Below are 23,046 nucleotides of genomic sequence, written 5' to 3' on the forward strand. Positions count from 1 at the left end.
GTGGGGGGGGGGGGGGGGAGTTGTAACACCCGGTTCCCGATACGTATTTAAATTTAATTACTTGTATGTTTTTACACTAGGACTCGGCGAGTTGGAGGCCCAACTCGTCGAGTAGACTAGACTCTTGGACGCGGGTTTTAAGTAACCTACTCGACGAGTCGGAGAGCCCGACTTGGCAAGTAGGACTGTCTGGATGAAACCCTAATATTTAGGGTTTGCACCCTATTTAAACAGCTTATCTTGTCCCAACCCAACCTCCATCGTCCCTCCCGGTCCAGAAAAGCCCTAACTCGAAACCCTAATCAATTATTGAGTGTTATTGAGCTTTTTGGTGCCATTTGTATGTATTTGAAGTTTGAGAAGAAGCAGGAAGCTTGAGAGATCAAGAGGAAGCAAGATGATCCAGAGGTTTTAGCACATTTCCAACTCATTTGAGGTATAAAGCTGAAACCTTGACCATCTATCTCTTAGATCTCTAGTTATGGTCCATTTCTACATTTTCTAAGCCTTAGAAGTGTCATATTCGGGATTTTTTGGTTAAAAAGGGGTATGACTTCAAATCTGGAACCATTGAGGGTTCCTATGGCATAAAGGTGACAACTTTATTGCCATAAGAGCCCCATGCATCTTGTAGACTACATTTTAGGATCATTTGAGCCAAATACCCCATGCATGAATGTCAAGTTTGTAACTTTACGTGTATTATGGACCCTAGGAGGCTAGATCTATGTTTTGGATGTGTTAAACCCAACTGAAATCAACTGTATGGACATGGACTTTGGGGGACTCAACGAGTCGTTCATGTTGGGTTTTGAGCATTCTAACACTCCTATGGTGTACATGCAACCCTATAAACCTTGGATCTATGTTTTCTCTATTATACATGCAAATATTAACTATTCCAAGGTTTCATCCTAACTAGCATATTATGAAGCACCTATACTACAAAGTTCTAGTTAGATGACATACCTTTTGATGTAGCTTGATGTCTTCAAGCTTTAAGAGCTTAGCCCCAATAGTGTGGAAGCCTCAAATGGAATCACAAATCACCAAAACACCTTGGAAGAACTTGAGAGAATATGTATGCACACTAAAATCGGCCCACTCTTATTTTCACACACTTGTGCCAATTTTGTGAGCCAAGGACCCCTTTATATATTATGGAGGATTAGGGTTACATCCATGTAAACCCTAATACCCATGACCTTTCATTTACATAGGATCCATGGGTTAAAAGCTCCATGGACCATCCATGAAATCTTAGCCCAACCTAAATGAACTTGGCCCATTCCATATATATAAGAGTCCATATTTAATTAGTTCTTTTTGATCACTTAATTAATTCTAAATTAATTCTTGATCAATACTAATTAAATAATATGATTCCATATTAATATACTAGAACTTATAATATATTAATATAAATCATAAATATACTATTCTCAAAAGACTATCCATATAAATTATGCCGGTGAAGTGCAACCCAAATGGACCATGTCGGGTCGGGTCAAGTACATACCAAATATAGTTATGGACTTAGACATTAATCCAACAGTCTCCCACTTGGATAAGTCTAAAACTATTATTGAGTATGACTTCAAAACCTAACTGGCAATCGTAGCTCTTAAAGCCGCTGTCGAACTCTGACCTTGTCAATGACTTGTCCATTAGATAAGGGATCATATATTCCTCCATTCTAGATATCATATGGACTAAGACATGGATTATAATCATTCTCTCTGTCTATTTGTTGTTTCCCGATTTTCGATTTATGATGACTGACTGATTGAACAAATCAAATCAGTCCTGGCTTGGCCAAGCACTCACATGTGTCATCGCTAAATCATCGAGGGGCCCACAGATATCGCTTTTATCCCGAAGGTAAAAGGAATGGATAAACTTCGACTCATATGGCTTGTTCTACTACTTGTTGAATCATACACAATGACACGTTTTATAACATCGAGTTACCAAATGCGTTTTCGTGCAATCAATGTATAACCAACTCATAGTAACGACTCATATCTCTAGGTTTGAAGAATATAAGATATTATCGTCTCATGATCACTCGTGATAAAATCCATGAAGTGATTCAAATGAGCGCGGGTTGAATCCAATACTCAGAACTTATGAGCACTCATGAGTGTTGTAGCACCACTTTGTCCACCAACTTGGACCTCTACAAACCAACCCATGACAGTCTTGATTCATATCTACTTCCAACATATGACCGACTGTGGATGGTTTGAATAACTTAATCATTCAGGAAGAGCGACTTAGTTATTCTGGAAGTCAAAACATGCAAAGTGAAACACAAACATAAATGAATCAAATATGGTATCAAACCCTATGAATATAAATAAACATTTTTATTTATCACCATACTGATTACTCATTATTCATTGTTTCGGTTTTATCAACTTTATACTTGAATTAAAAACACTAGTTGTCCCATGCTCCAAGCATGTACACTATGTTTTTCTTAAACAATAGCTTTGCCATACACCAAGTATGCACTCTATGTTTGTCTATGATCCTTACTTTGTGAAATAAACCAATTGAACATAATTTCAATGATTCTAATTTCACACTCCCAAATCCTTATCAGAAAATATGAGAATTTCAAATTCCTATCATTTATCGAAATCTGTTTAGATTTTAAACTTATATGCACTGACCCTCCTGTAATGAATATGTACAAAGTCACAAAGACTTGTCAACAGTCATTATAAGGTATTCCAATGGAGATCAACTCCATGGAAACTAAGTCTCATATTCAAAGTACATTGCTTTGGACATGCTTCTTGCATTAAGTTTTCTAATCTTACACAGATAACTTCCACCTATGGAGACAACTCCATATTCTCATTTTGACTATCACTTCTGAATAAGAGATGCCTCTTTTCAGAATATGTCAATATGGTACTTCCAAAATTAGCACTATACTTCCAACTGTCCCTGAGCAACCAATCTTTGGTAAACCTCAGATTGTCCTCGACAATTGCTTAATCATTTTAGTCATATCCAATTCTAGACCTTTTCCCTTCTTAATGCCTCTGGGCATTTGGAAAAATTTAGAAATGACAAATATTATAGCACATGCAATCGATCCTGTACCCAAAGCAAATGGTACACGATTCATGATGTCTCATATAAAGACATGATTCTAGACCAGTCTTTTGCTACAATATTTTTATTTGCCATGTTTTCAAAATTTGACTATGAAGAGGGATGTCGTAATCATAATCGAATTTTGAGAACGCAATATATAGAATTTCCTTAAGTTGAACCAATCCAACATGAAATTCATATATATATATTCTTAACTAAAGATGATTAAGGTCTCAATCTAAGCCTTCAGAACTGAAATGAAGTATATCCTCTCCCTTAATTATAGAAAAACAACTTTTTCAATCCCTGCAGCCTCACGAATTGAAACTTTTGTTTTCTATAATTAACATTGCTAACTTGCAACACTAACAATAATTATCATGCTCCCACTAACATGATGATTATTAGCATAACACTTATGCTCCCACTAGCTTTGACATGTACTCAGAAATCAGCTGGACTTCTAGAAATCAATACTTTATTGAATTTCTTACCAAAGTTCAAATTTCTGATACGAGATGCTTTGATAAAACTTTATCAAAATCATACACCTTTCCTTAGATAACATGCATGTGTGTCTAAACAATTTCAGAACTATGAAAAGAGATGCCGTAATCATAGTCTCAATTGTTTAGACCTTTTTCCATCTGCTTCAAATCTACTTGGTGGAAGTGTTTCCTCACCATCATTTTCATGAATCGGAGAGAAACCTTATGACCCTTAGATTTTATGGTGTATGTGTTCTTATCCATGTGAATCGTCAAAACCATAGTCACAAGACAAGGATAATGACAAATCCAAACTCATATGGACTGAACTTATGCAATCTTAACTTCTTGCCACCTGGCAGTACAGGGCCTACCATTGCTTCCAAGTTGTTATGCAACCAATTGAGAACTTTCAGAACTCCTATGCAAAGCCAACTTTAACTGGAATGGGCACAGAATATGTCAACACGATAGGTTATAAACCTCAAGTCGTGTGCTAGTGAAGAACCTCATGTTTTATTCTTGATTAGTTCTTGAAATTCTTTTTAGGATCTTTAAGACTCCCACTATCCTCTTGACATATAAGACTATCTTGCCAAATATTCAAGAGATAGTGCGGATTCTTTATTAAGACAAACACTTCACACAATTGGCCTTAGTTGGTCTTTGTTTTATCCAAAACATCACAACTTACCAATTTCAAATGTACAAGAGTAGGACACTTTTACTCTTACATTTGACAAGTGTTTTAAACCTTTCTTTAAGATATGTCACTCAAGTTACAATCTTGGAGTATGACTCTAAGAATTTTTTTGGAACGAAGTATAACTCATCTTCCTGATCTAACCATTTCAACAATTCATGACTCCTCTTCTTAGTCATAAGAATGCACTAAGATGACCTTTAGAGGACTAATTGTGATATGATTTCTAAATCATTAAGATGATCACAAACATGATACTAAAGTACTCTCCCATCTTTTCAGATTTGAGAAACTTTTATCTTTCTGCCTAATTTGATTCTTCCCATTCGTTCTGCCATACATTGAGACTTTTCCAATGTTTCAGAATTATACTTAAACTTGTAAGTATAACCATATTTACTAAACTTTAGTAAATCAAATAGTCTTAACGAGCTTTGTGGTGGACATGACCAGTGCACAAGAATGTGTACTCGATCCCTTTAGTCCTTCACTTGACTCACACATCCATGTGAACAAGTAATTAGTCTTGATTTTCCAATGCTTGAAAGTTCTCATTCATCATACTATTCAACTTGCATGATTCCAAGTTTCGGTCCAATTGAAACTTGGGCGATGAGGAACTTTCCTGATTTGGTAAATTTAGACACTACCACAAATGAAAGAATCAAATCCATTTTCCAATATTGCTGTCAGTGGAATCATATAAGCAACAATTTTCCACAAATGCCATTGTAAGGATACTTCAAATAAATAAAATTAAACAATTTTCTTTTATTTTAAAACTTTGCGGAAAAACGTATCCTTACAATCCACATGGAAAATTGTTGTTATCTATTCCTTAGCAATATATCATAACTTCTTAAGCAACTGCTCAAAATTCTGATGCGATCGAAATCCACCTTCGCGATCAGAATCAGCATATACTTCCTTTAAGATTTCTCTCTATTCTTTTATTCTTAAAACATCAACATGTGACCCAGTCACATCATGTAATGAGGATCTCATAATAGAACTTAACAGAGTTAGATAATGGGCTCTACCTGATGTAGAGTCAAACTTATTGACTTTAACATCCTTAGGTAAATTTGGCAGCTTTGCAATCAACGCCGCTTCCTTCGGCAAAATAAACATATGGACCCTTTGGTAATGGGACTATCTCAGACTTAGCCTTTCTCTTTACCATTTGGTCAACCGGGTTGACTATGGCCAATCCCTTTCCATTGGGAAGAGAATGCTTTTTCTGGATTTCCAATGTCACCATTGTCACTGTCCATAAAGTTTTTGGGAAGTTGATCTTCTAATCAAATTTGCTTTACTATCGTTCCAAATCATTGTTGATTCAGCAGCACCAAGCAAATAGATATGATCATTAAGGTTCATGTCATAGTCTGTTTCACAGTAGTCCCAAAGGAACTCACTATGTGACTTAGAAAGTGATTGAACATCCAACTTTCTCAAGACTTTGACACCCAACTCTCCCGGCTTGTCAATATGTGACTTCATCTCTAAGATGTGATCACACATAGACCTTGCTTGCCATTAGAGCTTGAGTGACCTTGAACTTGTGGGTTAGGGAGAATAATTGGAGGAGGTGGAGGAAGAGAAGTATGACTTCCATGAGCCAAACTCGGGAAGTCATATTCATTAGGAAAGCTTGATTTGGGAAGATCATTGTTGTCTAAACCAGACATCAACAATGGGAGAAATTCACGTAAAGTTGATTTAAGTCCTTAATATAACACCCAATATGATATATTAAGGCTAGGACCCAACAAACTATTTTATAACTTGGAAGAGGGATGTCGTAATCCAAGCTATAAAATATTTGAAGGTAGGTGAATGACGATTCACCAATTTCCACCAAGATAAACGAAATGTATTATTAGGTTTTAATTGGTTTTGAAACTCCTAGATTCTTTTGAGATTCATTGAACTTTTCAATGGCATGTTTCAATCTCGAGTGTGCCCTTCAGGTTTTGTGACTGGGATGCCGAGGATCACAAAACAAGGTGTGAAGTAACCATGCAAATATACTTGGTACCCTTAATATTTACCCCTCAATCGATGTGCCGGTTAACCACACACGCTCCAACGATACTATGATAAACATTAAGTTACCCTTTGCCTACCTTGTTAAGTCCAGGTTAGTGTGCTGGTTAACCACACACGCTCCACTAACAGCTTAAACAAAGTGCAAAGTGTAATTTCATGGATTAGCACTTTATTCACATTTTCCTAAGTAACTAAGATTGGGAATTTATAAGTGTTTAGTTACTTAGTATTTATCATCATACTTATAATGAAGGGAGAATTATAGTCCTTGTCCTACCTGTTCGGCTAACGACCCTCCACCGGTCAAGGAAGCGGTGAGTGAGAGTGGACACCCATTAAACTGCCATTTTATAGGCAGTAACCTTATACCCCCCTTATAGACCGACTTCGTGAATGAGGCCTACTAATGGTAAGACGACTTTATCTTATACATATCTATATAATTAAAATTATAATAATAGTATAAGGGTTGAATTTTAAACTTTTAAAATTCGAAGGTCTAGTTTGGAATTAAAGTATACATGGGGGGTAACTTTACAAATTCCAAAACTTGAGGACAAGTTTTGAAACCTTTCAAAACTCTTGGATTTTTCATAACTTATGAGTTTTAATGGTGTTTTATGATGAAACTTTCCATGTTCCATAACTTAAGACCAAGTTATGGAATTCTTTAAAACATTAACACCAAATTTTGTAACTCCATAAAAACTTTGAATCAAATTTTTTTTTTAAAAAAAAACTTTCATATCCATAACTTATGGAAGTTTCAAAAACCCTTAAGATCACAACTTTAAAAAAAACTTTTGAGCTCCAAAATTTTATGACAAAATATGTAACTCCTTAAAACATTTAGATCAAACTTTTAAAACTAATAAAATAATCATATCATTTTATCTTTTACTAAATTTGACCTAATTCAACTCATATAACAAATGATTCAAATTTTACAAATAATTCGTTTTTCACAAAACAAGTAATTATCTTAAAATTTGACAAACGTCATGTTTTTTTTTCCTTTTTTTTTCCAACTTGAAAATAAAACATTTGCATCAATATAACAGAAAACAACCTGGCTCTGATACCACTGTTGGGTTTTGAGCATTCTAACACTCCTATGGTGTACATGCAACCCTATAAACCTTGGATCTATGTTTTCTCTATTATACATGCAAATATTAACTATTCCAAGGTTTCATCCTAACTAGCATATTATGAAGCACCTATACTACAAAGTTCTAGTTAGATGACATACCTTTTGATGTAGCTTGATGTCTTCAAGCTTTAAGAGCTTAGCCCCAATAGTGTGGAAGCCTCAAATGGAATCACAAATCACCAAAACACCTTGGAAGAACTTGAGAGAATATGTATGCACACTAAAATCGGCCCACTCTTATTTTCACACACTTGTGCCAATTTTGTGAGCCAAGGACCCCTTTATATATTATGGAGGATTAGGGTTACATCCATGTAAACCCTAATACCCATGACCTTTCATTTACATAGGATCCATGGGTTAAAAGCTCCATGGACCATCCATGAAAGCTTAGCCCAACCTAAATGAACTTGGCCCATTCCATATATATATAAGAGTCCCAGAGTTGACGTTGACCAAGGTGTTGACCTTGACTTTGGCTTTGACTTGAGTAACCCTTGTAAGGGTTAAGAGTATGTGATGGTAAATTAAGGAAGGTTGTTATGTGTAGGAGTTGATCCCAACATCGAGGACAGTTTAGTTACTGCACGACATTGAGGTGAGTTACCTTCCAGTAGAAGTGGGTCTAAGGCACCAAGGCTGGCCCACTAGTAGAGTTGTTTGGTAGATGATTGTCTTTGTGATAACCATCTAGGTTTGCTACTACCTGATATGTTTATATGTTAGTATGATATGATGTTATGTGATAGGAGGTAGTAGGGGGAATAGTCCCCGAGTACGGTCGTAAGGACCGAATGGTAGGTCGGGCACCCCAGAATTGCTTGACGGGGTAGGTCAAGCACCCCAGAATTATTTGACTTGAGTAGGTTGGGCACCCCAGAATTGCCTGGCAGTGTAGGTCGGGTACCCCAGAATCGCCTGGCAAGGTAGGTCGGACACCCCAGAATCGCCCGACAGTATATTTGTTGTATGGTATGTGGTATGATGGGGGAACTCACTAAGCTTTGTGCTTACGGTTTTCAGTTTTGGTTTCAGGTACCTCTTCGTCGAAGGGGAAGGAGTTGGCACGGTAGCAGCGCATTGTACACACATGATTTCCGCATTTTGAGATCCATGAGATTGTACTTTGACATTACTACTATTGATGATATGATTTTTGAGACATGTGATTATGGTTTTGTGGATTTATATGATATTGACGATGTTTTTTTTAGTAAACTGTTTTATAAGTAAGATAATTAAAAACAAAATTTTTGGTCTTGAAAATTGGGATGTTACATACTGGGCCCCACCCTTCATCGGGCCTTTCCCGGCATAGGGTCACGCCCGACATCGGGCCCCGCTCGGTATACAGATATGTCAGTCATCAGACCTCGCCTGGCATCGGGCCCCGCCCGGCATCGGGTCTTGTCGGGTAAGCATACCAACACATAACACATGAAATAGTTAAACATACATCTAGCATCCTAACATAATAAACCATGAGTCGGCATTGGTGCTTTCGACCCGTTAAACACACTGAGGAAACTCACCTCTAACTGCTGAATCACACAGATAAATCTTTGCCTGCTAGCCTGGTAAATCTTCGCGCTATCATCATAAAACAACATTTAACTAACAATGGGCCTCAGCCCATAACCAATAATCTAAGATACCTAGCCCAGGCCTAGGGTAAAAGACCATTTTACCCTTTCCTCACTTGGCCCAAAATCCGAAGCCCAAACCAAAAGCAACAAAAGCCCAATATGGCCTAATTCCCAAATTGGGTCCAAAACCCGACATGGGTCTAATCCAAGAAGGCCCAATTTCCTAAAAGGTACCAAAATACCCATCAGTCAACTCTTGTTAAAGGTCAAAAAGTCAATAAGTTAAAGAAGTCCATACAGACTAAGTACACACTGCATACTCAGTTGGTACGCCCAGCGTACTTCAGATCTTGACCAGCCCACAGGGGTGTTGACCCAATACGCACAGCATACCAAGAGTTACGCCCCGCGTACACTGTATGCACTTAATCCATCTAGAAAAGGTCTTAAACCTTTAAGCAAACATGCCTAGTTCTCAGAACTAGTTCCAAATTAATCCATAAAGTCATTAACTTTGAGCTTTTGCATGGCCCAATGGGTCCCAAATCCAAGCCCTAGCTTCACAGCTTCAACAAAAGAACTGAATATTCATGCATGGTTTGATATCAACCATCAAGATTACATTTTTATGCATTTGGGACACCTAAAACGTCCAGATCTAGTGACCACACTCCTGGAGCAATCTCATTATCATAAGGACAACCTAAAGAGACCAAAATATTCCATAAATTACTCCAAACCAGATCTACCCAATGAGATGTCAAGACAAGAGCTTTTTACCTTCAATAAGTTGCAAAGGAGGTGTAGATTATAGATCTCCAAGCTCCACTCCAAGTGATGATTCTTCAACAACCTTCTGTCTTATCAAATTACATAAGAACACACCAAGACTCCTCACAAGAGCTCAAGAACTCAAAGATGGTGGCTAGGGGTCGAGATTAAGGTTTAGGAGGTATAGAGGCTGATAAGATGGACATTGCATAGGGATTGATGCAATATTCATCAGTAGTTGGAAATAAGGATTTTAAGTATTGGTTAAACTCATACTTAAATATTACTTCATGGATTCAATCATGAGTAATTCTAAGATGATAATATCTTTTATTCTTAAAATAGAGATATATAAGTTATAGTTTGCAAGTCTGTTGTGCGTTGGTTTTGCATCAATGCATATGTGACTGGATGTTATAAAATGTAATTCCATGTATGGTATGATGAGTAAATGTTATGATTATATAGTCAAAGTTTATTCGTTCCTTTTGTCTTAACAGAAAAAATGATATTTTTGGGCCCCTCGGTGATTTAATGTTGACATTTATGTGCAAGGCCTTCCCCAGACTAAATTGATGTGATCAATTAGTAGTCTGAATCTAGTTATCATAAATCGGAAACAGGGAAACGAAATCTTAGACTATAAAATAGATTTGTATTCATGTTTTGTCTCCATACGATATCTTGTATAACGAATGAATAGTTAATCACTTATCTTAGGGCCAACGTTTGATTATATCAGAGTTTGACGGTGGCTTTAGAAAGCACTCTTTACTGGTTATTCAAAGTCTATACTTGCAATAGTAGTTGGCGACTTATCCAAGTGGGTGATTGTTGGACTAAAGTGTCTAAGGTTTTAACTAAATTGGTATAATCTTAGTAAATAAAAGTAAAGTCCTTTTTAGGTTGCCATCATAATTAGAAAATAGCTATGATTGATATTAGAAGAGAGACAAAATGATTTGTTAATATATTATATAATTAATATATTAATTGGATATATTTAATAATTAATTAAGAATTAATCATAATTAATTGGAAATTAATTTTGGATTAATTAGAATTAATTAAAGGTTTAAGGGTTGAATTGCAATTGTTCAATAGTTAAGCAATTAAGACAATTCTAGAACCTCTATGTGAGATGGACGGTTTTGAGGAGGCAAAAGAGAGATTCGAGAAGCCTCTTGTATCAAATAAGGAAACAGATTTGAATCATATTAAAATACTATTATTTTAATATTCAAATATAGGTTTCTAAGTTATCTGGCAGCTATATATATATGGATCATAACCCTTGCAAAATCGATCCCCTACACACATACATAGAGAATTCATATTTCTCCTCCATCCTTTCCCCATATTTCGATCATATGGTTTTCTTAGGGTTGGGTGTGAACCATTAGAGGCTTCCACATTATTGGAGCTTACTTTCCAATAATTTTTTTCAAAAGAGTTGTTTGCATCATCAAATTGTTGCAAAAGGTATATGTTTTAGCCTTGTGTTTTTTTGATTTTTATAGGTTAGTTTTGTTTCATAAAGTATGTTGTTATAACTAGAGAAAATATCATAGAGTTATTGGGTGCATGTACCCATAAGTGTTTATGAGAGAATCCGTTGTGCAAATCTCTTTGATGTAACCCAGAAAACCCATCAATTAGGATATCACGTGATAAAAAAACTTAAAGAAACTCATCATAATAACTGAATTTATACAAAAATAAGAATAACTTATTTTGCAAATAATAATAATAATAATAATTAAGGACTAAATATGTATAAACTTATAACTTAAGCTAAAGTAGTCGGTGTGAACGTGTACAAAAACAATAAATTCAAAGGCTTATTTAAAATAATAATAATAATAAATAAATAAATAAAACTAAACATATGCAAAATATGTATATGAAAACTATATTACATTTTAAGGTCATTTTTATATTACAAAAATAGGATGACGATTATAAGTTTATATTTCCGGAAATAGTAAGAAACATGGGTCACGTAATATCAATTGATTATATAATACTGCCAATACAAAATAGTAGGTACTGCCATTTTTTCTGTGCATCCGAGACGGGATCATCATCACCGCCCCGACTATCATTCCGTTCGCTCATTTGCCTCTCATTCTGTAGTTTCTTCACAATCATTACCCACCACTCCACCAGAATTACACTGTGATTCTTACCTTCATCTGCATCACCAAACATGAACAACTCTGGTTTGTCTCATCTATTCTTCATCGAAGCATTTCAATTTCACTTACCTGCTCTACTTTCTTGCCGATTCACTGTTGTGCAATTTAACTTAGACTAAGTTCTGCTTTGCCTGTAATCCGTCGTCTATTCACCTTTTATGATCGGATTTATATGCTTCTTAGGGTTTTCTACTTGACGTTTGTTATTTGTAAGTTACGTGAGCTTTAATCAATCGCCATTCACCCTAGCGTAGATGTGAATTGTTGTTTTACTTTGATGATCAGAATTTGTGTTGGTAATTTGTTGATGTTATGAAGATGAATCTAGTGCAATTTGAGTTTGGAGATTGGTTGATGTTTTGCTTGTTTCCCCTTTCGAAAATTATTGGAGATGAAGTGGGATCTATGGTGGTTTGTCCCAAATCGGGCAATGTATTACAGGGGTTTCAGAATCGGGCCTTTAATGTGTTTTTTTTATGTATGCTCTTAAACATAATGCTTTTCTGTTTATGGTTGTTTGATGTGTTATATTTGTGCATACTCTGATACAGAGAATCCCCAAGACATGGTTCCTCCAGTTGAAGGCGTTGCTGGGGGTGGGACAGCATATGGATGGGGTGATGGTAGCTTACAAATACAGGATCAAAGTCTACTGAGAGGGACAATTGATCCTACCAGAGTTCCATCTTCTGAATTAGTACATGTATGGAGTATGCCAAGCACTGCAAATGTAGGACCTCAAGAAATGCCTCGACCATTAGAGCCTGTAAGTGTCTAACCACTGCCTTGCTGCTTTCTTGCTTCATCCACTGTTAATGTCTAATGAAATGTAATTCTTTATCAGTTATCAAACAATCAAAGACCAGAATGATATCTAAAAAGCATTTTAAGTTTCTTTATCTTCATAAATACCGTTATCTTGAAGGTATCTCTTTTAGCTGCAAGAAATGAGAGGGAAAGCATTCAAATTGCTATACGTCCTAAAGTTTCTTGGAGTGGAACCAATATTGCTGGGGTTGTACAGATTCAATGTACTGATCTTTGTTCTACTTCTGGTGACAGGTTAGTATTTCTTGAAATGTATATCTTAATATTAATCATTTTTTTTTGGATTAAAATTATTACTAAGATTGGTTGTAACCAGGTTAGTCATCGGTCAATCAGTTACATTGAGACGTGTGGTCCCTATTTTGGGTGTTCCAGATGCACTTGTACCAATTGAAATGCCAGTCTCACAGATAAATCTGCTTCCAGGGTATTGATTACATTTGTGTTGACTTTTTTTTAGTCAAATGTCTTTTGATTCGACTATTATGTTTTTTTTTTTTTTTTCTGCAGAGAAACATCTGCCATTTGGGTTTCTGTTGATGTTCCAATCACACAACCTCCAGGACAATATGATGGAGAATTTATAGTTACTGCTACCAAAGCAGATGCAGAGTGATTGCCTACCCTCTTTTTTCAGTTAATTATTAGTTGTTGAAACTTGAATGAAAATCTATGGAACTTACTATCTTTAATGCTAATACTAATCATGTAGCCAAGTTTAATCAATAATTCAATATTAGATTTATCTATATTGGTTCAGTTTAAAATTTTTGCAGATGTGCAGCACAATTTCTTGGTAAATCTGAGAAACATCAACTATACAGGGAACTCAAAAACTGTCTTGATGTCATTGAGCCAATTGATGGGAAAACAGTTGAAGAAGTGGTGAGATTAGGATTGTTTATCATTTGTGTTTAACAATTTTTGTAATGAACTGTTGATGGAGATGGAATCTTTTCTTTTTGTCAGGTAGAAAGAGTGAAATCTGCAAATACAACTTTGAGAAGAGTTCTTCTATCACCTTCATTTTCTGAATTCTTTTCAGAAAATGGTCCCCTAGATATGATGGATGAAGATGCAAACCTTTCAATACGTGTGAAGCTAAGTTTGACTGTTTGGGACTTTGTTCTTCCGGAAACGCCCTCGCTTCCAGCTGTCATTGGTGTATCCTAAATTCCTTCAGTTTTGTTTCATGACTAATTTTTTTTGCAAATGTCTACATCCTTAATGACATGTAAGATATCGGATACTGTAATTGAAGATCGTTTTGGTGTTAAACATGGAAGTGCTGAATGGTATGATGCATTAGAACAACATTTTAAGTGGCTTCTTCAGTATAAAATCAGTCCTTACTTCTGCAAATGGGGTAACAGCATGCGTGTTTTGACTTACACATCTCCATGGCCTGGTATACTAATCATTCATTTAATCTGCTTCTTTTTGTAAGTATTATTTGGTGTTCATAATACTGATCCAAAACTTTTTTTTTACTCTATTGTGTAGCTGATCATCCAAAATCAGATGAATTTTTCTCAGATCCTCGCCTTGCAGCTTATGCTGTGCCATATAGTCCTGTAGTCCCTTGGTATGTATTTAATTATTTATATCCCTTAAGTGGTTTTTGGTGTTTCTTATCATGTATTATTGATGGGATTCTTGATTTTTAACAGTGGGGATTTGACAAAGGATTATCTGCAGAAGGAGGTTGAGATTTTGAGATCAAAAAGTCATTGGAAGAAAGCTTACTTCTACCTATGGGATGAGGTATTAACACTTGAAGCAGATATATATATTTTTTAATGTTTTTGTCTCATTTTGGAATACGTGTGTTATTGTTGCAGCCACTGAATGTGCAACAGTATGATGCTATTCGCCACCAAGCTAGTGAGATTCATGCGTATGCACCCGATGCCCGTGTATTGACTACATACTACTCGGGTAGACTATTTGATAATTGATTGGTAAATTACTGTTCTACCCTTATGCTACCTAGAGAGGATCTGAGACTAGTTTCTAGCTTTATTCAGGTCCGAGTGATGCCCCTCTTGCCCCAGACAACTTTCTCAAGGTACCAGGGTACCTACGCCCTCATACACAAATATATTGTACAAGGTAATTAATTAATAACAACATTCTTTTACTTATTTCCATTCAATTATATTCAATAAACTGAGAATTTTTTTTTTTCAATTCAGTGAATGGGTGATTGGTAATCGGGAAGAGATGGTGAAGGATATAATTGCAGAGATACAGCCAGAAAACAATGAGGTGATATGATATAATACTTTTCAATTATTTGTATTGTCCCAATCATTTATTTATTGATGTTTTTTATTATTTATTATTAGTATGTGGATGATGATGATGATGATGATGAGTAAAGTAATGGGATGTATAATACTATATTAACAGGAATGGTGGACATACGTGTGCATGGGACCACCTGACCCTCATCCTAACTGGCACCTGGGTATGCGGGGCACACAGCACCGTGCAGTGATGTGGCGTGTATGGAAAGAAGGTGGGACCGGGTTTCTCTACTGGGGTGCCAACTGTTACGACAAGGCAACTGTCGCCAGTGCCGAGGTATGTACTATGTACATGTTGGCATGTCACGTCATCATTCGCTAGCCCTTTCTTATTTTCCAAAAAAAGACTTATTTTGTGTATATATATCTACAGATCAAATTCAGGCGTGGACTCCCTCCAGGTGATGGAGTATTGTTTTACCCTGGTGAAGTTTTCTCATCCTCACATGAACCGGTAGCTTCTCTTAGGCTAGAACGCCTTTTGAGTGGCTTACAGGTAATAACAACAGTAATAACAGTATCAGTATCAGTATCAGTAACAGTAACAGTAACAGTAACAGTAACAGTTACAGTGACAGTGAATTGTTTAATAACAGTATCAGTAACAGTAACAGTGACAGTGAATTGTTTTTGTTTTTTGATAGGACATCGAGTATCTGAAGCTGTATAGTTCAAGATATGGGCGGGACGAAGGGGTTGGGATTCTAGAAAAAACAGGGATGTATTTAGGGCCAGAGCGATACACTGTTGAGCACACCCCAATAGACATGATGCGAGGTGAGATTTTCAGAACATGTCGTTCTTTGTAGAGAAGATAGTCATCAAAATTGTTTGTAGTCGTATAAATAACAAATGTCAAGAATCAAAATCACAGAATAGTTGCAGGTCATGTTGTTTTTGCTTAAAGCATGACATGCCATATAACACACGTTCCAAAATCCAAATCAGCTTTCCAATGCTTTTGTTAATCTTGATATGTCTTATAGATCTTCATAAGTGAATATAATCTCCCCATTGTTATTACTTTGTAAACCCATCTTCCAACTTTGAGCTAGAGCATACACTTTATTCAACCGTCTCCTCACTCCTCTCAATTTCTTTTGTGATCTTTCTTGTTGCAAGTTGTGTCTCCATTTTACATCGTGTTTATAAACTCACAACTCTTGATCATAAGTCATATTTCTTCTAGCTTTCCACTTGTAGTATAAACTCCTATTATATACATTAAACATTTATTCTAATTATAATGGGCATAAGTCTATATAATTAAACCTCCATCCATTATGAAAGAGTCATTATTATTGACACAAAACCATATGATAAAACTTATAGACATTGAGCAAAAATTGTATGCATTTTTTTCCATCGATTTTGCATGACCTTTGGGTATACTATTAGAGAAACCTAATATGTTTATTTTTATTTAAAACTTACTCTAATGCCACCATATATAAAGTGGTTCAAACTTTCATACTTTTTCTATATGAAACAAGCTTTTAATTTTCCCAATATTTATTTCAAGCACAATATTTTGACGATAAATATCTTCTTCACGCAAATTCCATTTTACGCGTACAAAATATTAAAGTAAAGCTATTGTGTCCATAAACCATTTCTGAAATATAGCTAGTAACCAACTTTGTTTTCTGGTCCAACAATTAATTTCATACAAATTAAAAACGCTAAACCATAGCAACTATCATATAATTTTGAAATCATTCATCTATTTTAATGGAATTCTATTTCAATTTCATAAATCATAACAAAAAAATAGGAAAATCTAAAAAAAAAAAAAGTCTCTGTATCTGATTCTATTGATAAAAAAGGCACCTCTATTTTTATTATTATTATTTTTTTTATTTTTTGCAATTTAACTTTTGAAACCAGATTACACTTACAAAACTAATCCTTGTACCCGGCTAATGCCGATTTTAAGGGTTAATTACAAAAAAAAGAAAAAATGGATGACTTTTTCGTTAATAATGTTAAAGTTTAAGAACTTTTTAGGAGATTTTTTTTATATATATACTAAATTTATTTCAAGAAAACTTATATTTATTTATTAAAAAAACATAAAATAAAGATACCATCTATATTTCCAAAGGGCTTCTAGCCCAGCGGTATCCGATGTTGCCCTCCCTCCTTGAGGTTGAGGGTTCAACTCCCGTCGTGGACATATGTGGATTTAATGTGTAGTTTAGGAGTAGGTTAGATTTGTCGTTCCAAAAAAAAAAAATACCATCTATATTCTTTTCACTAAAAAAAAACTCATATTTTTTTTTATTAAAAAAACACAATAATGATAATTTATATATCATTTTTGAGATTTTTTTTTGTGATTCTCTTTAATAAATATCGTTACTATAAACATAAAAAATACCATCTAAATACAATTCCTAAATAGAGCTCCATGATATATGTGACCTATGTCCTAAGTCCTAAGTCCAAATTCGTGTTCATTAATACCTCATATTTCGATAAGTTTGTCATTTTCTGCTTTTTATCAGGTTGTGCAAAGAAAGGATAGTAGGTGAACGATGGTGATGATGGTGGATCGGATATGAAAAATGCAGAAGGTGTATCGGAGATGGTGTTTATGGGGGTTACCAGTGTTTAGTGGTGAAGATGGTGTTGTTGGTGGCAAAGGGTGGGGGTGGTGACAGAGTGTGGTGGTGGTGATGTGTAAATATGAGGATTTTTATGGCAATGGTGACCGGTGTGCAAAACCTGATAAAATATTAAAAATGATTTTTTTTTGACAAATATGAGACATTAATGAACATAAAAATTGACTTTTATTGATTTATCGTAAGAAATGCGTTTCTAGGCCACATAATGTATATAATGGAGCTCTATTTAGTAATAACAACATTTGATAAGCCTTTATTTTCTAATGTGTCGTTCGGTTGTGAAAGGATCTTCGGTAAATTGTAGTTTTATGTTAACGTTTTACACCCAAGACCTAAAAATTCAACAATAAAGTAACATTTGTCCTAGAAATGCATTTTTTTGCGACAAATCAACAAAATCCTCTTAAGTTATATAGGATATAGATCGTATTTTTATGATTGTATTAATGATATTTATTAAAGAGAATCACAAAAAATTCTAAAAATAATATATAAATTATCATTATTGTGTTTTTTTAATAAAAAAATCAGAAAAGTCCTTAAACTTTAACCTTACTACCAAAGTCATCTATGATTTTTTTTTTAAAATTAACCTTTAAAACCGTCCCTAATCGATTATAAATATTATTTTGCAAGTGTTTACCGATTTTAATGGTTAAAGTGCAAAATAATAATAATAATAATAATAATAACTTTTTTTATCAGTAAAACCAAAATATAAAGAACTTTTTTTCAAAGATTCTCCGAAAAAAATATATATCAATCATTTTGGAGTTTTTACAAGCTAAGTCACATAGCATGTTAAACATTTCAAACAACAAACACGTGATTCCATAATCATATATCTAAGATGGAAACTTAAGCCCAACACCAACCATGTAATCATATTTTTCAATCAATATCGCATTAAAAAGGTTGAGAATGGAGGAATCATTCTCAGCTACTCATTTATTTTTGCCGCAAAAGCCTCCATCGTACCAGCGGAAATGGGAAAGGAATAAACATGTGTTTTCCAACAAAACATGTTTCCTTAAACTATGCTAATCATTACCTTAATATATACAAAAACATAGTTTTTTCATTTTTTTAAAAAATTTTTAAGAAGCTATTTTTATCGAAAAATGATTTTAAATATACCAAAATTCATGATTTTTTATTCTCTACAAATAGACATCTATATTGATATAGTTTTAAGATAAAATAAAAAATTTATTTTTTTTATATTATCAGCTATCGTTATTCATAAGTGAATAAAAATGAATCAGGTTTTTACTACAATACATTCGTTATTCACTTATGAATAAAAAGTATGATTAATTTTTTTTTTACAATTTAAGTATCATTCGTATATGAATATAGCATATATATAGACATAGTATATTCATATTTAAATATTAGACGATGCATTCACTTGTGAATATTACATAATATATTCACTTGTGAATATTAGATGATATATTCACTTATGAATATTAGATGATATTTTCATATGTGAATATTACATAGTATTACATGGTATATCACATGTGAATATTACATAGTATATTCACTTGTGAATATTAGATGATATATTCACTTATGAATATTACATATTATATTCACATATGAATATTACAAGGTGTTTTCACAAATATATATAATTTTTATATGTCATTCACTGATGAATATTACACAGTATATTCACATATAAATATTACAAGGTGTTTTCACAAATATATATAATTTTTATATGTTATTCATATGTGAATAACATATAAAAATTATATATATTTGTGAAAACACCTTGTAATATTTATATGTGAATATACTGTGTAATATTCATCAGTGAATGACATATAAAAATTATATATATATGAATAACATACAGACTTGCATATTTGTTTTGTGTTTTTAATAATCATATACTGATTCAGGTGAGAAAACACATTCATATGTGAATATAACGTGGTAATTTAGTTTATGCATTTCATCAAACAGTTGGAGTGCATACGAGTTAACTTTTTTAAAAATGTTAAAAACATGATACTTCCGATTCAAGTTATCAATTCCAAATCATCATATACTTCCGATTTCGACTTTGAAGCGTGCAATTCCGATTTTGATTTCATTCCAACAAAAATTCCGATTTCAATTTCGAAACCTTGAAATCCCGATTCCAGATTTCTTTGTAATACTGATAATCAAGACGCGAACTGTTCCGATTAGAATATATGTTCCAATTTCAAAAGCTTCCGACTTCAAATGTGACATCCTATGTCTGATCGATGTCACATTTTGATTTTGATTTACGAAAATCCGATTGGGAACCTGTGAGTATCGATTCCGAGTCCTTCAATGTCGGCTGTGATTGCGAGTCCAGAACTTCAATTCCAATTGCATGAACAGCGAAGAAATTCCGATTCCAACTGAGTTCGTTTGCGAATCTGGGAAATTCCAATTCGCAGTATTCAACAAAGAAATCGACGTTACGTATTTGAGATTGAAGGTTATTATCATATTTACAAGTTTGCCACCGTGTCTTTTTATGCTTAGATTAAATGAGTGGCTGAGAATGATTCCCCTATTCTCAACCTTTTTTATTTTCTCAATTGAACTTGCCTCTCTCTCTCTGTATATATATATATATATATATTCTAATAAATGAATAGTTTTAATCTCCTTTTGTCAAGTGTCACTCTAATATAACTCATTATTAATATTATGTCATGTGTCATGTACATATATTAGACAACTCATTTCAAAATTCAAAGTTACATTTTCTAATTATATGTTAAATTTGAAGTTATAATGATTTTAAAAATTTGATATATCTCTTAATTAATAATTATTTATTTAAAATAATTGATTAATAATTATAAATTTTTATTATAAAAGTTTAATTAATTTTATAACTCGTGGTTCCCACGGGTTATAAACTAGTATATATATATATATATATATATATATATATATATATATATATATATATATATATATATATATATATATATATATAGAGAGAGAGAGAGAGAGAGAGAGAGACAAAGAGATAGGATCGGGTGAGGACTCGTTTTTCGGTGAGGACTCCTGAGGACACCTTAAAAAAATTAAAAAAAATACAAATCATAAAATCGAGCATAGTACTATATCAGAGAAAAAGAATTGGAAATTTTTTTTTGGATCATTAAAATTGAAGCATAGATCATTTTTATGATCCATGATTCAATTTTAATGATCCAAATTTTTTTTCCAATTTTTTCTTCTCTTCGATATAGTACTATGATCGATTTTATGATTTGCATTTTTATTATTATTTTTTCAATTTTTTAAGGCGTCCTCACGAGTCCTCACCGAAAAAATAGTTATCACCAGAACCGGACCCTATATATATATATATATATATATATATATATATATATATATATATATATATATATATATATATATATATATATATATATATATATATATATATATATATTAGCATATTTTAAAGTAAAGTAGCATTCAAGACATCATATTTTTACTCACAAAAATTGCCAACAAAATTATTTTCATATAGCATGCAAAAGCGACAAAAACAAAAAGCCAAATAGATCTATTCGGGATGTGACAATAAATTTCCGTAATGATAAAAATTAAAAAGAAAACTAATCCAATGTGTTCATAAAATGAACACAATTTTTTCCACACATGTTCGATTTCCCCAATCACCCCAAATAGGATTAGGGATGAGGTTGTATCCGGAACAGAGCGAAATAACCCAGAATTGAAAAATCAAAATCGAAAATTAGGATTTTAAAGAATCGAGAACCGAATCGAGGTATGAGGGTACAATATCAGTACCAATACTGAAACCAATTATTCAGTTCTAGAACTGAAAATGCATTGCTATATCTAGGGGTGGTTTGAAATTGCACGCGCATGTGAGGTCTGTTTTGGAAAAACCAAAAGTACATTGCTATTTTTTATTTTATTTATTTATTTATTTATTATTATTATTATTATTATTGGGGGGGGGGGGGTGCGGTATTTGAAAGTGCAAGCATGCATGGGCTGTTTTCAAAGAACCAAAATTAGGAGTTGTTTCATCATGTATAATTAGGGGCTAAATTAAAATATTTAACATTGTTAGAAAAACAGCCATTAGATTGTGGTTATTATTACGATATTAATGTCATTTTTATGCTTCATTGTGGCTAACATTTTGAATGTCACAAATGTTGCTTGAGATAGTTGTTACATGTCTATATCCCTCAAATTAATAATATGGAAGCAAGAGACCAACCTAAATGGAACAATACCTAATTTTAAACCTAAAAAAATGAGAGTTGTCACTGGTGGATATATATTCCGGTTGTGGGGGAATGTCCACATGATTATGTTTCGGAGAAAAGACATTCGAGTAGATTTATTAACAGTAGACACAATGACTTAATTAAATTTGTCCATTTTTTTCATTATCAATTTGTGTTAAAATTTATGTATAAATGGGCTATAGATGCCAACAAAGATGCTTGTGAAAGCTTGAAGATAAACCATCCACATATACAAGTCCGTAATATGCTTGTGAAAGCTTTGCTAATATGTTTCCTTCTAAATTTTGATTCGAGAAATGATAAAACCCGAAATCGAGGACCTGAAAACCGATTTAACTGAAACCAAAATTTGATAATATAAATAAACGAGAACCGATCTGATAAGCACACTCAATTCCAAATTGGTTCCGATTTCAGTTTGTTGATTATCGTTTTTTTTTTTTTTTTTTTTTTTTTTTTGGCTCATACTAGGATAATAATATCCATTTTTTTATCAACTTGATTTTTCATTGTAGATTTGACGGATAACGATTTTTATTCTTTTTTCTTGGCATTTCCTTAGAGATTATGTTTGTTTAAGGGATAATGACTTAAAAGAGTAATATTTTTCGATTTGTATACATTTTGTCACTAAGTTTTTTTTCCATCCACATTTACTCCTTCAACTTGTTAAATTGTACACATTCAGTCCTTATAACCGGTTACTGCAGGTTAGCCGGGAAAAAATGACTTAATAGGGTAATATATTTCTCATATTGTACACATTTAGTCTTTAATATTTTTGTACACATTTAGTCATTAATAACTTTTCATTTCAAAATAAGTCCTTTTTGTTTTTGTACTCATTCAGTACTTATGAATGATTTCTTTAGGTTTTTCTCACGATATATTACGTGTGACAATCATTGATGAAGTGTTT

The 23,046-nt window shown here is 33.5% G+C and overlaps 1 protein-coding gene across 2 annotated transcripts; it reads left to right on the top strand.

Moving 5' to 3' along the window:
• Positions 1 to 11,890: 11,890 nt before the first annotated feature.
• LOC145167415 (alpha-1,6-mannosyl-glycoprotein 2-beta-N-acetylglucosaminyltransferase) lies at positions 11,891 to 17,962 on the top strand. Of its 2 annotated transcripts, XM_079086703.1 has the most exons (17): positions 11,891 to 12,086; positions 12,614 to 12,828; positions 12,988 to 13,124; positions 13,207 to 13,317; positions 13,401 to 13,502; positions 13,667 to 13,775; positions 13,860 to 14,054; positions 14,130 to 14,298; positions 14,394 to 14,475; positions 14,561 to 14,654; positions 14,732 to 14,828; positions 14,918 to 15,002; positions 15,086 to 15,158; positions 15,303 to 15,476; positions 15,573 to 15,695; positions 15,844 to 15,976; positions 17,707 to 17,962. In XM_079086703.1, exons 1-17 carry the CDS (start codon positions 12,074 to 12,076, stop codon positions 17,724 to 17,726), a joined length of 1,932 nt encoding a protein of 643 aa, XP_078942829.1. In that variant the 5' UTR covers positions 11,891 to 12,073; the 3' UTR covers positions 17,727 to 17,962. The 2 variants fall into 2 exon arrangements, with proteins under 2 accessions (XP_078942829.1, XP_078942777.1); XM_079086651.1 differs by lacking the exon at positions 17,707 to 17,962 and having other exon boundaries at positions 15,844 to 16,167.
• The last annotated feature ends 5,084 nt before the right edge of the window (positions 17,963 to 23,046 follow it).

The sequence above is a fragment of the Lactuca virosa genome, chromosome 1 (genome assembly GCF_052849685.1).
Source record: "Lactuca virosa cultivar CGN04683 chromosome 1, Lactuca_virosa_CGN04683_v6, whole genome shotgun sequence".
Lineage (NCBI taxonomy): Eukaryota > Viridiplantae > Streptophyta > Magnoliopsida > Asterales > Asteraceae > Lactuca > Lactuca virosa.

Coding starts and splice junctions, on each gene's coding strand:
- LOC145167415 (XM_079086651.1), top strand. Junction 14,055..14,129: donor CGCTTCCAGCTGTCATTGGT/GTATCCTAAATT, acceptor ATGACATGTAAG/ATATCGGATACTGTAATTGA. Junction 15,003..15,085: donor ACACAAATATATTGTACAAG/GTAATTAATTAA, acceptor TTTTCAATTCAG/TGAATGGGTGATTGGTAATC.